General features: G+C 44.0%; 2 protein-coding genes across 5 annotated transcripts in view; one reads left to right on the forward strand and one right to left on the reverse strand.

Moving 5' to 3' along the window:
- SLC25A26 (solute carrier family 25 member 26) overlaps positions 1-9,274 on the forward strand; it is a 149,231-nt gene extending 139,957 nt beyond the window's left edge. For both annotated transcript variants that reach the window (XM_087431300.1, XM_004419900.3), the window contains 3 exons: positions 3,198-3,262; positions 4,266-4,339; positions 8,852-9,274. In XM_087431300.1, coding sequence (XP_087287426.1) covers positions 3,198-3,262; positions 4,266-4,339; positions 8,852-8,969 — 257 coding nt within the window. In that variant the 3' untranslated portion in view covers positions 8,970-9,274. The remainder of the gene's footprint in view (positions 1-3,197; positions 3,263-4,265; positions 4,340-8,851) is intronic.
- Positions 9,275-10,150: 876 nt separating this feature from the next.
- Positions 10,151-15,983, reverse strand: part of LRIG1 (leucine rich repeats and immunoglobulin like domains 1) — a 114,278-nt gene continuing 108,445 nt past the window's right edge. For all 3 annotated transcript variants that reach the window (XM_087431297.1, XM_004419996.3, XM_087431298.1), the window contains 6 exons: positions 15,362-15,643; positions 14,351-14,770; positions 13,646-13,771; positions 12,858-13,004; positions 11,957-12,241; positions 10,151-11,850 (listed from right to left, as the gene is read on the reverse strand). In XM_087431297.1, the coding sequence (XP_087287423.1) occupies positions 11,591-11,850; positions 11,957-12,241; positions 12,858-13,004; positions 13,646-13,771; positions 14,351-14,770; positions 15,362-15,643 (1,520 nt within the window). In that variant the 3' untranslated portion in view covers positions 10,151-11,590. The remainder of the gene's footprint in view (positions 11,851-11,956; positions 12,242-12,857; positions 13,005-13,645; positions 13,772-14,350; positions 14,771-15,361; positions 15,644-15,983) is intronic.

A 15,983-nucleotide genomic window follows, 5' to 3' on the forward strand; every position in this document is an offset into this window, starting at 1 on the left:
GTTCCCTCAAGTAAAATGTAGAAAATAACTACGTTTTAACTGAAAATACAGGTCCCCTGCCTGTCCCCATTATGACCAGTTATTCTATTACATGATCTTCACAAGTCCTTCCTGCAGCCTCATAAAAACATTGTGAGGTCCGTGAATCAAAGCAGTCTTTGATATTTGAAGACATTCTAATTGATTTATTAATAACTTTCATAACATAGAGTTTCCATCATGGTAGTAAAATTAGGACGTATTTAAGCATATGTGTTTTTGTCTTTAACTTTTCTTTATATTAATTCATGAAACAGAAATCTCTAAGAGAATATTGGCAGGCATCCACAGTAAAGGAATGGTGAACTTTTGCTAATGGCCAAAATAAGTTTGATTTACAGTATCCAAATTTATTAGAAGACAAATACTTTTCAATGTAGGTGAGTCATAAAAACTGAGTGATCAGACAGGGGACATATGATGTCCTTGTCAACTCTTAAGTCTTTTTAGTTGGTTTAAGGTGAACATTTTCAAATAGGAAAATAGTGTATGCACTTCTGAGTTTTTTTACAATTTGACAGATTTTAATATCATATATCAAAGTCATTATATATTGAAAGAGCACTACTTTTGGAGCCAAGATACATGTGACTTTGAGTCCCAGCTCCATAGTATCTGTGTGGCCCTGGGGAAGTTGTCTATAAAATAGAATAGTAATACCTATGCAAATGAGCTAAAATAAAAATGAAAGTACCTAGTACAGTCCCCGAGTGCCAGATAAAGTAAGTGAAAATATAATTAGCTCCCTTTTAGAGGACAAGTTGAAATCTTCAGTTTGTAGAAACAATAGACACTTGTCCAGGGCACTGAGTAAGCATTTTTGAGTGCCTACTGTGTGTGCTGGGCTAGAAACATGAAGAAAATTGCACATTATCTCTGCCTATCCAGAAAAGAGCTAATTACTTTGAGCAGTAATGTGGACCAGGCAGCATTCTAGACGCTTTGCATAGACTCATTTAATTCCTGTGTCATATTGCTATCTGCATTTTACAGGTGAAAAAACTGAGGCCGCTAGAAGACCTAGCGGCCAAGAGCTCAGGTTCTAGAGTCAGACAGAAAAGTTCATGTCTCAGCTTTACACTAAGTGAAACCTTCTACGAGTTACTTAACCTCTCTGAGCTTGTTTCCCCACCAGTAGCATAGGGTAATAAGAGTATCTGTCTCAGAGGGTACTTTAACTAGAGAACAAGTAATTTACCTAAGGCCAGTCAACTAGTAGAGCAGGGATTTAAGCCTGGGTTTTTTTGATTTTTAAGAAGGGTTTTTTTAGGCCGGGCCCTGAGAACCCTTACAGCCAGTAAGGGAAACAACGCTGACTATAAGATTTGGGGTGGGAAGTTTGGGATAGTATAGGTTCCTTGCCCTTCCTTCCTTAGGATTTTTTTTTTTTTTTTTTTTTAAATGGATGTGAAGCCTTCCTGGACCCCTTTCTATAATTAAAAGTATATTCACTCCTTTAGGGCAGAATATATGGTTAAAAAAATCAGAAGAATAAAATTTCAGGACTGGGTCCACAAAATTTTAAAATAGGCGAAGTTTAGCAAGTCGCTGAATTTCAGGCAACTTTCAAATCTGGAGGAAAACATTTTGCATATTCATAACTCAAAAGTGTCTAGACCAAGGGACTCTAATGTTCATGTTATTGATACTGTTTAGCCCCAAAGTGTTTGTCATTCATGGGTAACCAAAAATAGAACATAAAAGCAGAAATGGGTACCTCTTTCAAAAAGTCAGCATCATAATAAATGTTACCAAATGGAGGAGGTTCAGTGTAATGATCTTATTTCAGCAACATATTTAGAAAGATATTTGGCAGAGATCAAATGACCTTCTTGTCCACACGCCACAAAACTTAGGGGGAGAACAGTGCTATTTCTGGAGCATCTTCACGCACATCTGTTCCGTTCAGCCCTTATAAAACTGCCTCTCCTAGCTCATGAAAGCTGAATCTTTAGAAAGCCCTTTTGGGTTTATTTTTACTGTCTCGTTAGGGCCTCTTGGGGTTTAAAATATATCTTTGTATCATATTAACTAAAATATTGACACCATTTACTGTGCTTTCTGTTAAAAAAAAATAGTCCTCCAGTTCCTCTGTCTGTAGATATAGGCCCCTTTAAAATGTGTGGATTTAAAAAAAATCAGTTTGGTAGTCACGGTATTTAAATAAAGAGCACATGAGGGGCCGGCCCCATGGCTTAGCGTTTAAGTGCGCGTGCTCTGCTACTGGCGGCCCGGGTTCGGATCCCGGGCACGCACCGATGCACCGCTTCTCCGGCCATGCTGAGGCCGCGTCCCACAAACAGCAACTAGAAGGATGTGCAACTATGACATACAACTATCTACTGGGGCTTTGGGGAAAAAAAAAAGGAGGAGGATTGGCAATAGATGTTAGCCCAGAGCCGGTCTTCCTCAGCAAAAAGAGGAGGATTAGCACGGATGTTAGCTCAGGGCTGATCTTCCTCACAAAAAAAAATAAAATAAAATAAAGAGCACATGAGAGAGGAGGTAGGAAGCAAGCTGTAAGGAAGAAAGCCTGGTGAATCAAGACTGACTCTAACAAGATGCAGAAGGGAGCTTAGAAGTGCTGTTACTCTAACTGGCCTGTTATTAGAAGCCTGGAAATACAGAAAGCTTTACTCTTAATTCAAAGAATCTAGCCATTTATGCCAAAAGTTCCCCAGTAATACACGTTTCTGTTTGCCCATTTTGCCTCAGAGCAAAAGTGATAGAAGCAATTTGGAGTCAGTTTAAAGAACGGTGGCCCACAGAAGGCATGGGCCCTCTGAGATTCATTGGGAGCAGTGTTTTTCTCGTAGAGAGAGCGGGCATCTGACCATAGACACATGACCACGTACACACACGGGTTTGTTTGCTGCTTCACGAAAGAGCAAGATATGTTGTGAGGCCTTGTTTTTTTTCACCTCGGTGTGTAAAGCATTATCTTGTCACCTCTTTCATATGCAGTTAGACATCACTACAGAAGCAGTGGAGCATGTGGATAAAGACTTGGTGTGTGTGTCCTGTTCTTGAATCAAGTGGACATGATAAAGAAATGATTTTGGCAGAGTTATGAGGAATTATAAAATAGATACTGTAAAATACCATGTGATACAGTAAACAATACCTCACTTGTGTGTTGGGTATTTTTATTTGCACAGGTGGATTTGCAGCTGCAGTCACCACACCTCTGGATGTGGCAAAGACAAGAATCATGTTGGCAAAGGTAAGTGGTGAAAGAATGTAATGTAGACACAATAGATGCTCGTATCTATCTATTAGCGCTAGGGCTTACATGTATATAAAGTGAATAAAAGTGGTATAACACTTCCCTGTAATTGCAGTCTTATGCTGCCTATTGAACCACTAATGAAACTGACATTGACCAAAACAAAAGCCACAGTCATCACTGTGCCCAATGTCTGTATAGCATTTTACCTTTTCAAAATCATTTTCACCTACATCGTGTAAGCAAGTCGGGCCGGTAGGGCCTCTGCCTGATAATACTATTTTCAAATAATCTGTTTTTTCTGGGGATAGACCTGAGGCTCAGAGAGTTGAGTTGCTTCATGGCATGCAGGAAGTGAGCTAGAGGCTCTGAACTTACGTCATGCTTAGCCTAAACTGGATGAATTAGGACAGTTGTCAGAATTGTGTAAAAAAATTTTGTTAAAAAGAAAAATTGTTTTAAAAAACACTAGACCAAGACTTCAGGGAATGCCATACATATAATATATCTGGACCAAAACAATAAAAAATAAAACATCATACCCTTGTGGAAAAGTGGAACAAATAAGGGTGGAATTTGATAGGGCCAAACCTAAGTATGTCAGTCATATTTTAAATTGAACATAGTACTCTTTAAGGTGTTTATTAGCAGGCTACCTAGGTAAGTTTCATAATTTATATTGATTATTCCCCATCCTTCTCGGATCAATTAATACTGCTTTTAGTCTTTTTCCTGTTAAATAGTGGTATGTGATTTATCTGGGTGATCTCTGCTCATAGTTTGATAACAAGAGAAATAACCTAGAAAAAACACTTTCTTGGGTGGCATGGATTTCTGGGCTAGAGAATGGTCCTGATTCCTGAGAAACTCCCCAGTCTATCTGAAACTGTGTCCCAGATGAAGGTAGGAGGGAGCCATGCATCTGAGGATATCTGAGAGCCAGCTAGAGTTGGGGAGTTTCATAAGATAATGGCTTTGTCTTTTGTGTCTTTTCCTGCAGGCTGGTTCCAGCACGGCTAGTGGGAATGTCCTATCTGCCCTGCACGGGGTCTGGCAGACACAGGGGCTGTCAGGGTAAGGACAGGACGGGAATGCTCCACTGCCTCTTCCTCTTTTAGCCTCATGTTGGAAGAATACCTTTCCTTTCTTCTGCTTATGGGGTCTCTTTATTTATATTGTACAAAACATTTTATTTGATGCTGCTTGTGTGAGATAATATTGCACAATCAAGTTGATGCAATATTCTAGCCAGGTGATTCTTAGCCAGTCCATCTTTTTTTTTTTTTTTTTTGAGGAAGATCGCCCCTGAGCTAACATCTGCCAATCTTCCTCTTTTTGCTGAGGAAGACTGGCCCTGGGCTAACATCTGTGCCCATCTTCCTCCACTTTATATGGGACGCCGCCACAGCATGGCTTGACAAGTGGTGCGTCGGTGCGCACCCGGAATCCGAACCAGCGAACCCCCGGCCGCCACAGCGGAGTGCACGCACTTAACCGCTTGCGCTACTGGGCCGGCCCCAACCAGTCCATCTTAATGTTAGGTGACGTGTGTGGCACCTGCCAGATTCTAGGCTACAGCATTGATAAAACAGGCTTCCAGTTATGTAGTGCAGGAATGCAAGTGAGCAAGGGTAATGTTGTTAGAAGAAAGCATTTGTGGTTTGGGGTACTTTTTTTTTTTTCTAAGGAAATCTATTTTTTGTGTGTGTTTGTGTGTGTGTGAGGAAGATCAGCCCTGAGCTAACATCTGTGCTCATCTTCCTCTTTTTGCTGAGCAAGACTGGCTCTGAGCTAACATCTATTGCCAGTCCTCCTCCTTTTTCTCCCCCAAAGCCCCAGTAGATAGTTGTATGTCATAGTTGCACATCCTTCTAGTTGCTGTATGTGGGACGTGGCCTCAGCATGGTCGGAGAAGCAGTGCATCGGTGCGCGCCCGGGATCCGAACCCGGGCCGCCAGTAGCAGAGCGCGCGCACTTAACCACTAAGCCACGGGGTGGCCCTGCAGCAGGTCTTTATTTCAGCTCGTTGATAGTGTGGGGGACATGAAGCAGGTCGGTCAGGCTCTAGGTAAAGGCTTTTGCAGGAGAACAGCCCCATCGTCTATTCAGTTTCCAACTTTGAAAAGTAGGCAATGTTGGATGGTTTTGTTGAATGTGACAACTCTATGGATTGATGCTGGTTGCTTAAAGGACTAAGGATGTTGAGACAAGGACTAGGTTTAGCAGAAAGAAAGAATTGAGCGTGGGAAGGGCAGGGTGGTGCCTTGCATGCCGTGAGTCAGCCCTTTATGGCTAACAGATTGTGAGGAAGTAGGAATCTGGTTGCTCATAGCTGAGGCACATTGATTTTTGAAGCCAGTTCCACATCGAACAAAGAAATGGTGTGAGAAAAAAATGAGCTCTAAAGGAGCTTATTTAGTAGCAGGTAAAAGATTCTTAGTGTTTCAAATAGTGACTGTGCCACACACACATGTTGTGTGCAATCGCCCTTTTAGATCATGAAGTCAAACTGCTGAATTTCACTGTCTTATTTGTTTCCATATAGTTCACATTAGATTCTATGGCAGCTATTGGTCAGACCTCTGCTTTTGACCTGAGCTCTGTGGAGTTGGTGTTGAGCTGGAGCCCATGAGCCTTTCTTGAGAAAGTGGTGATGCGTGGGGATGGCACCATTGGCAAAACCGTGGCCACCGAAAGCTTGTAGTGAAGCAATTTCCTTGAGGAGGTGATTGAAGCTAAATCTCCCCTGTCCCAGTTGTGGTCTGTGCTTGACGTTACATAACTAGGCAGTGCCAGAATTATAGGCAGAGGAGGGGGTGTCATAAAAATGCCAAGGGCCTCTTTCTGTCCCCACTGTCCGCCCTGAAAAGGTAATTTGGATTTTTGCTTATCTTCTGGGAGCTTCTTAAGTCTTGGGCTCTCATTAGTATGCATGCACACTGTGGTCCTTAGCAGAGTATTCCAGGCAGCCTAGCTTGTCACTTTAGAAATGACAGTGTTCATTAGCTTCCTGTTAATGTGATAAAAGACGACAAATAATTTGACAAAAGAAGTGTAACAAAAAGCAAACATAAAACTCCCTGCAAATGTGGATCCTAGGCATCCTCAGCCCTGAAGGTGCCTCAGTCTCCTTCCTCTGTCCAGTTTCCATGCACAGAGCCCTGCTGGCTCCTTTCGCCACCCCCGAACACACCTGCCCAGCTGCCTGAGTATTCGACTTGCCTAGCAGATAGTCTCCCCACCTTGCGGTGGAATGGTGCTGACCTCTCAGGGTAAATTAAAGTGGACACTTGGGTCTCTCTGTGTTGGTTCACACAGAGGAAGACCATGTTCTGGCACATATTTAGAATATATGCTGTAGGGCAAACTGGTTTCTCTGAAATAAAAATACCACACGTTCCTTCAGTCCAATACTCAGAAAGCAGATGGGAAGCCTGCTTATCCTGCATTGCTCCTTCCTACTTTCCTTCTGTTAATCACCTGGCCTTGGTTTTTCTTGGCTGTGCCCTGTATGTAGTAACTGCTGCTGTCATGTGCACACTGCACCCCCTTTGTGCCCCCAGCCCTATGCCAAATGCTTTACGTTTATCTCATTTGATCTGTGGTCACTAGAACACAGCCCTGCTCTACTCAAAAGTCTTGGCCTCTGAGTTTGGTTGGGGCCCTCACTGTACAAATTACTCTCCTTTAAGGTTGTGATTATGTTAATAGATTCAATTGTCGTCTAGTGAAACCATAAACTGCTTCCATCTGCCTCTTGCCAGGAGCAGCTGAGCTCATTAGCAGCAAAAGCTGAACAAGACACTGGCTTTAGAAATCAGTCAGTCGGGGAGGGAGAGTTTTGTGGCAAATGTGGTCTTCCACAGCTCAGCTTCTGCTGACCTCCCTTCCAGCAGCGTTCCCTTTGTAGGGCAGGGGCAGGGAGATTAATCTGTTTTTTAGGCCAGAAGGACACAGTGGCCTCAAAGCGGTAACTTATGAGTTTCCGTCCTCACTAGCCACCTCATGCAAAAACAATCTGCATGATGCTGAGTTGAACAACTTTTTTTCTTGCAAGTGTATTTTGGTTTTCTATAGAATGTTCATGGCTATTTCTAGACAAGAAAAAGAGGTTCTAATTTTGTGTAGTATTTTACTGAATGATTTAAATCCTTAGTTAGCTAACTAAAATAAGGGCCCCCTAAAACTACTCTGAAGTCTGTTTTCCGCAGAAGTGCTGAGTGCCACGTACATAGAGGCGGCAAGTTGACCTCTCCCAACAGTTACGTAGAAAGGAAGCAGGCAGGGCGCTGTGAATTAGGCTGCAGGCGTTTCCTTCCTGTCCAGTTTCTTGGCGGGCCACCATTTAGCTTGTCATGGAGGCTTTTCCTATACCCTAAAGGATACATACTCTACTGTTGGCATAACCTGACCACTTTCGGTTTTCTTCTCTAGACCCGATCCGAAGTCTTTTCACTAGTAAATCCACTAGTTCTGATTTTGTAATGTTGTTTTTCTGCTTACAAAAGTAATACTCTTGGTAAAAAGGTTCAGTTATTACAGAAGTATAGGCAGAGAATGTCTCCTGTAATCCTACCCTCCAGAGAAAATTTAGGACACATCGCTGCCATGTCTGTCAAACATGCAATCGTATTACACATATGGCTTTGGGACCTCTCTTTTTTCAGAACCTGTTTTGTGTATGTTCTGTGTTGGTACCTGTGGACTATGTCATTCTTATCAGCTGAGAGTCTCCCCCGTGTGGGTACACTGTACCAGAATTTATGGAACCAGAGGGGGATTCTCGGCAGTTTTTCTGTGATCAGCAGTGCCATGATGAACATCTTTGAACAATTACCTGTGCATAGCTGTGGGAGGGTTTTTAAAATATGAATCCCCAATTTCCATCCGCAGTAACATTGTTCCTTTACTTTGCATTTCTTTGATTATTCCATAGTTGCAGTTTTGATGGTGACTGGCCTCCTGTAGTGCTTGGGGATTGAACCCATGAGGAGGTGCTGCTCCCTTCCCAGCCAGAGTCCATTCACCTTTCTTGTCCTTCATTAGAGGGGAAAGAAAAAAACAGGGAATCCATGGAGATTTGGTTCCTCGTCGTGGCATCACATTTGTGGGTCTCTAAGGACAAAGTGCAGCTGAGTCGTCCAAAAATCTCTAACACCCAGAGGCCACCTTAGATGTCCAGGAGGCCATGCCCTGCAGCCTTCCCTAGGATTCAGCCCTTTGACTCCTTTATAAAAAGGTCAATTTCATCATCTCTAAAGGACAAAATGGTCTGAAAGTCTGAAACAGAACTGTTGTGGGGACAGAGTGACTCCTTCCTGACTAATTACTTGACTTCATTGTAAGTGCGCACAAGTAAGCTGTTTGGTATTTAGGCATGTTAGCCAACAAACAGCTGGGCTTGAACTTCAACAAGTTACTTGGGAATGTAATTTAGTGCCATTCTAAAAGGAAAACACACATATTTTAAGTGCTCTGTGGGGTTTAATGAGCATGGTGTATTGAGTTGAGCAAGCTGTGGGCGTTGGAATTTAACCTTTTTTACACACAATTTTTAAAAATCTTCCTGCTTTTTTTCCCCCCTAGATTGTTTGCAGGTGTTTTCCCTCGAATGGCAGCAATCAGTCTGGGAGGTTTCATCTTTCTTGGTACGTATGACCAAACTCACAGCTTGCTGCTGGAACTTGGCAAAGAGAGCCCATGACTCAGAGACGGTCCCGCGTCCACTTCTGTCAAGAAAGGGTACTGCTGTGAGAACTGTCTCCCTTCCGGTGAGCAGCTGTTTGGCCATCTGAACAGCAAAACTCAGTGCTGAAATCCAGTTTTGCTAAGATTATGACATTGAGAATGCGTCTCCCATGCTACAGGCTGCTGGAATGACGTTGTCAGCCTCTGCCAGAAAGTTAAGAAACAAACAGAGAAAATGACGTCCACAGCAGTACTTGGAACAGTTTTCTCTAGAACCCCTTAATAAATGAACCCCTTAATAAATGAGTTTGGTAACGCTGAGTCCAGGCCCTGCAGCGCTTTCATTTGATCTGTATGTGATCTTTCATTTCCTGCCACCTGATAGTGGATTTGGCAGAGGCAGAGATGGTTATAATTTTAAAAAAGAAGGGCTAGACTGGGTAAAGGAAGGAGACTTAGGGAAAAAGTTGTGGATGTGGGTTTCTCCCCTGGGTTAATTCCCATAGTGTAAGCTTATAGCGTTGTTTAAAGAGAATGAACTACAGGTGCATAGCAAGCATTCTTGCTGGGTAACCAGGCTGCTGGTCTTAATTACCCTCAGATTTCACCTATAAAAACACACACAATTGTATTATATTATTTTACAGAGAAGTGTCCAGCGGCCCTTGTGGTGTGTGAAAGCAAGCAAGCAGTTGCAGCTCAAGTGACTAGGTGGGCCCAGCTGGCCTCGGGGCAAGAGGGCACAGTGGGGCCTCTGAGGAAGCCGAGCCCTATTCCACTTTTTCCAAAGCCAGCCCAGGCCCTTCCTTTTGGTCTGAAACGGAGAAAAGTGTTGTTTCATCATTCCTAATTATTCCTAATCAGTAAGGTCTGTTGCCCGGCGTTTTAAGCTCAACAGTGCAAATAGAAGGGATGAAATGGGACGGTCACCATTTCAGTCAGACCTTGACAAACAAGTTCCAGGTGTTTGTTAGAAAAATTCAGAGAAAAATCTCAGGAATCTAGTGGTGTCATGTCTTCCCTGAAGCAACAGTATATATAATTCTGCTTTGCCTAAGATTTTTTTCCTTTATGGGGGGGAAAAAGGTAATTAAAGGCAGAATGACTGCATTTGTAAGGGAATCGAATCTCTGGAATTAAATGGGACAAAGCAATGCTGGTTAATGTCGGTAGAAGAATGACCCCAGCCACACACTGAACATTTTATAAATGAACCTTTATTAAAGACACTTCAATGCCATTTGTTAGACACTTCAATATTTTACATGTTTTTCAATGTACATTGTACCAAAGTTTCTATAAATAAATAACTGTACATAAAAGTAAAGTAATACTTCCTCTTTCACATTGCCTCTCAGAAGCAGCAAATTCACATATTTTGTGGAAGTAATCAGTTAACTGTTGAGAACAAAATTGTAAATGTGCTTACCTTTCAGAACAGTGATGACATCTGACAGTAAAATTTAACATAGGTGACTATTTTGTCAATACTTACCTTCAGCTTTTTGGCTAAAGGAACTTGCTTTCTGAGATTTTTTAAGGACCTTGTATGTTTCAATGTAATTTTTCCTGAAATACACATTGGCACTCACAAGATGGTTCGCTACAGGTCTCAAAAGTGCAAATATACCCAGGTCAAGGGCTAAATCTTGTACAGTCCAAGCCTGGGTCCCTCTGTGAGGGAAGGACATGGACAGGCCTGCTCTGGATCCTCAGTAGAGATAAGCTAGCCCTGAAAAGTAAGGACTCAATCCTTTTTCTCCCCCAAGGCCAATGTAATAATAATATGGGCAGAACTAAAACATCACTATTGAAAAATCCACAGGTACCAACACCAGCAGCCTCTATCTTATTAGAAAGCCTCACATGACAATCGAATGATACCAACATGACCACATTTGCTCTTATCACAGAAGGAAGAAAGACAGTGCTTAGTTGTTCGGACCAATTGCTTGTGGTGGATTAACAACTGGCATTCTGCTTGTTAAAGAAAGAACTTAAACCTGTGAGAAACAAGTCATTCACTGCAAAGATACATGACATCTGCACCTCTAGGCTCCACAGGGAGGTTCGTCGCAAGAGCATCCACACATGAGCCATACTGATGTGAAGTTACTTCCAATGCGAACGACATCTCTGATTGTAAAGATCCTAGGGGGTCTGTCCTAGGAAGTGCAGTACAACTCCAAGGACTTTCCATCCTTCCCACCCACCAAAAACTCCTGGCAACAAATGTGGTTTTCATCGTCTATAAATGCCATCCATGCATTAAGGCACCAGAACTATACCCCCCGTCCAAAATTAAACAGCAACCTGATAGGAAAAATAATATTGTCAAAATTGTATGATTTTTTTTTGTTAACCATGCACTAAAGATTAAAATAGCCTCTGTAAAAGATATATATATGCAATCTCTGAAAACTCTTATGTACAATGGTATCAAATACTTTTCTGCCTTTTGTACGCAATAGCCTCTTGCATTTCTGTGCTTCAGCTGTAAGTCCTTTAAACTACTGATACTCCACATGGAAGTTAAAACTATGTACAAATCAGTGACGCTTGAACCCAAGCTTCCTCACAGCCTCTCGTACCTCTCCTTCCTGTAGAGATTGACACAAGAGCTGAGGTAGACAAAGCCTAGATTTTCGGTGCAAACAGCAGTGGCACACTCCGTTTCCCAGGGAGCTGTCCTGTCAGTGGTGTGGACTCAGGACTGGAGTCACATGGTTTGGGGAAGTGTCCGTTGGAAAGAAGCAAGTGCTGGCCCTCACGGGGGACGTCAGGAAAGCCCGAGGAGGCTTCTGTGAGCTCAGGACTGCCTGGAGTTAATGTAGAGGAAGGCTGGAGGTCTATGGAGTCTGGCTCACACAACCTTGATAAAGTCCAAGAAGAGGCCCCTATGAGAAAGGAGAGGGCACGTGAGACCCTCCAGCCTGGCTAGTTATGTGCTCCCTGCACCCCCACCCACTGCTGGTGATTCCTCAGAAGACAGTGAAAAGTTACCTTTCCCATCTGGAGGTGCCACTGGCTTTTTCTTCAAGGATGTCAGCATTCTATCATGGTTACTGGGGTAGAGGGCCCCCCTGCAGTTGGTGTGAGACCCATCAGCGGTCCCACTGTTCAGATGATGTGGAGAATGTTCTTGGTCATTCCGAGGGAGCTCCTGGCTGCCCAGTGTACCAGGCTGCATACTGTCTCTGGACACAGGCTGAGAATAGAAGGCTTGTTCCCTGGAGTAACTGTCTGTGTCAGTGTTGCAGTCACTGCATACAGCCAGGCCACTGCGCTCTGCGGGATAGAGCCAGAGACGGATTAGAACCATTGCCATCCCCGAATAAGAACAGGCTGCTTAACGCCACTGCTGTAAGGCCAGAGCTTTGCTTACATCAACTCTGTAAAAATTTCCCTCTCCTTCAGGTACGTTCACAGAACAAGGACTGGGCAAACACCAAGCCATTAATCAAGAATGGGTCTTCCCTGTGTAGACGTTTCAGATTAATTTCTTAATCAGAGAATGTAGCCATACTACTGTGATCACAGAAGAAAAATCCCATTCGATCCCACATGAGTGAGGTACCATGCAGCGTCAAGAGTCTTCTGAACAATTAGAAATTTAGCCTCAGAATAGCCCGATGAAGAGGCACTTTTGTTTGGGTTTTATTTAAGTTGCTTATACATCTAGAAAATTCAGGCTCAGGCTCACCACACCACAGGTTTATTTAAGAGACACCCTATTCTGGAATTAAAAGAGAGCCAGGCCAGAGCTTCCTGTTTATAGATTGAATACCAAATTCTGAGACAGTCTTATACCAATAATATGTCTCCCTCTTTCATTTAATGAGTAGGTCAACCCAAATTTTGATTTCAAGAACAAAATGCTTCTCCTGATGAAAGCATCTCATACCCATCTTCTGGGGACCAGGGATCCCATCAGCTTTCTCCATCACTTTCCACGGCTCCTTATTAGATCCAACGCAGAGCTTTGGCTGCCTGCACGTAATGCCATGAGCGTCCACCTCTGGAAAGAGGCTTCCATCTCTCGGACAGATACCTGCAATAGATTCTCATACAGTTAGAAATGCTGGGTGTAGCATTTTCACAGTAAGCCTTATGAGAAGGGGCAAAGCTACTAGAACAGAGTCATTCTTGAAAATGTCCTTTACCATGGTGGATTATTGGGCTAACCAAGAGGTCCAGCAAGGAACATTTTCTAGTACTGCCTTGCCCACAGGCAGGGGTTTCAGCATTCGGAGGCATTTTAAGGAACAGTTCTTTGTAAGGGTAAACTTGCCCCAAGCAAGTACTCAGTCTCCCCCACTGAAGTAGCTCACCCTTGGGAGAGCTTTCTAGTATGACAGACTGGAACACAGAGCAGACCTGGGCACTTCCCCTATTCAAGGAATGGATTGGTTTCACAACCTGTCATGTCCTCTGGAGCTCTTATTTTAGGCAATCCTACCTTTTCCCGACTAGGAGACAGGAAGCCCAGTACAGTGTGGGGGATGGGGATTGTAAAACCCTACAGAACTTGCACAGGCTAGGTCCAGAAACACCCAACTGAAGGCCTGAGTCATGCAGCCTTCTACTTTACCAAAACATCCTTGATGTAAGGCCATGCACCTGCCCTGGGACAGGGCTGGAGGCCACCTCCAGCTCATGGGGACACAGTCGCATCAGGCATTGAGGCCTTACCGTTGCTCTCAATGTGCCCATTGGCCTGATGGCCACCCTCAGTCCTGACCACAGTTTCCTGTCGGTCAGAAAGGGTCCCCTGAGAAGAAAGGTAGCTTGGAACATCCGGTGGCACGATGGTTTCATCTGCAAGGAGAGAGGACAGTCAAACACCAGGGGTCCCAATACTTTGTAGTGAAAAGAAATGCAGACATATGTTCATGTCAGGCCCAGACACAGCAGCTGTCAACCGTGCAGAGACTGTGTGGAGTCTGTGCGCTGGAGAAGCCCAGAACCTGCTTAGTCTTACTTTACACCCAGGTATAAAAAGTGTGGCAATCAGATGTCTGAGTCCTGAGTCCACAAAAGATAGAGAACAATAATGGGAAGGGAGACAGAACTAACCAAAGCATGGCACTGTCAGGTCATTGCAGCAGCAAATCCACCATGTGGCCACAAAGCGTGTGCCAAGGATGCCTCAGAAAACTGCAGAGTTCATAATGTACCTATATTTGAGAGTATTCCCATTTAACGGTCAATTCCTACAAGTTAAAATGCTGCCAGTGAGACTACAGCTTCAGGTATCCAGAATGACTCCATATTCCCAAAGAGTCTAGAGTTCTGAATATAATGAAATTCTTTAAAAAGCCTCTGGACCTGGTTTCCTTCACAAATGTCACTGCTTTTCTCCTCTCCTGCAAATAAACTCAACCAACAGTGGCTAACCTGTGTTAGTGACACTGTATTCCTCACTCTTCTTCCTGGTTTGGTAGATGATGCACACCCAGACCAGGGACGTCAGGACAATACTGCATACCACGGCGATGGTGAAGATGCCCACAGTGGTCCCGTCTTTCCTGCAGCCAGGGGTGGGCAAGATGCTCAGCTGGCTGTGAGCTCGCTCTGTGCCCAGGGCGTTGGACATCTCGCAAGTGTATCGGCCTGCGTCCTCTGCCACCACGTTCTGAACAACAAGCAGCTGGTTGCCGGGGGTGAAGTGGTGCCGCTCCGTGAGACTCAGAGGGTGGTCGCCCTTGAGCCAGGTGATGCGGGGTGGAGGGCTCCCGGTCGCTTTGCACTGGAGAGCCACCGTTTCTCCCACAGACACCACACGGTCTTCCAAGGGCACCACCAAGGACGGGGTTTCTACAAGAAATCAATAGAGATCTTACAGTTACTCTGTGGGCCTCAGTTGCTGTGGATCTCCCTTGTCTTCTGGACAAAGGACAAGCCAACACATCAATGAAATGCCTTATGGGATCTTTTATCAGAACGGCAAGCTTTTCAGAAGACCTAACACAATAACTAAATCATTACCATTCTAGGGGGTGGCTTCAACAAGGAGAAGGAACTAACCTCTGGCCACAGAAGCCCCTACTGTTCCCCAAGTATCCTGTGATGGGCCTATGTCTCCATTCTTCACCAAGACCATACGTGTCCTGCCCAAATCAGAGGGCAGTTCTTATCTTGAGTGTTTTATGCCTAAAGAAGTGTTTTATGCCTTTGAAGATACTTTTAATTCACTGGCTTTTGTTTTTTTTAAAGAGATGGAACCACTTGTTCAAGAAAATCTTAGAAAGCAGCCCAAAATTGTAAACAAAGTAGAAATAGCTCATCACACTCACCCACCCTAGGATCCACAGAATAGCCTCTAGGTAAGTATGATATTACGTAATATCATACATAACACACACACACACATACACGTATATATACTCAGTGTATCAATAGTCGAACCTAGGACAGTCAGGGTGGCGTTAGCTGAAATGGAGCCGGCCAAGTTCTGGGCAGTACAGCTATAAACCCCCATGTCATCTATTTTCACATCAGTGATGAAAAATACATCGTCATCTGGCATGACATGCATGCGTCGCTCACGAGCAGCAGGGAAATCTGTGCCTCCATCCTTCTGCCAGGCGATCTGGGGGTTAGGGTGGCCGGTGGCAGCACATTCAAGGCGGGCCATGGTGCCAGTTCGGATGGCAATGTCGTGGGGCATTTTGGTGAACGATGGTAACACTGCAAAATATATACACGTGACGTCGAGTTTTTGCAAAGCTAGATTCAAAGGCTAGGGAAATCCTCTGACCAACAGACCTCCCCCACCATGTCTAGCTGTCAGTTCACCACCCCATCACCCTTCTTGCCAATGTCTGCCTAGAACCACTACTGCCACCTTTGAATCAGGAGCAGTAGGCTTCCGAGGGGCACCGAGCTTCTCCTTGCCACAGGTGGAACATTTCCATCAGTCTCTCTTGTTCTGCAACCCAGGGCTGGCTATAACCCTCTCAAATAAAAGGGTTTTATGAAACATTTCCCCTACTAGCCCTCATATGGTAATCAGTCTATACAGGGATAC

The sequence above is a fragment of the Ceratotherium simum genome, chromosome 5 (assembly GCF_057802395.1).
Source record: "Ceratotherium simum simum isolate JZ-2026a chromosome 5, ASM5780239v1, whole genome shotgun sequence".
In the NCBI taxonomy this organism is placed as follows: domain Eukaryota; kingdom Metazoa; phylum Chordata; class Mammalia; order Perissodactyla; family Rhinocerotidae; genus Ceratotherium; species Ceratotherium simum.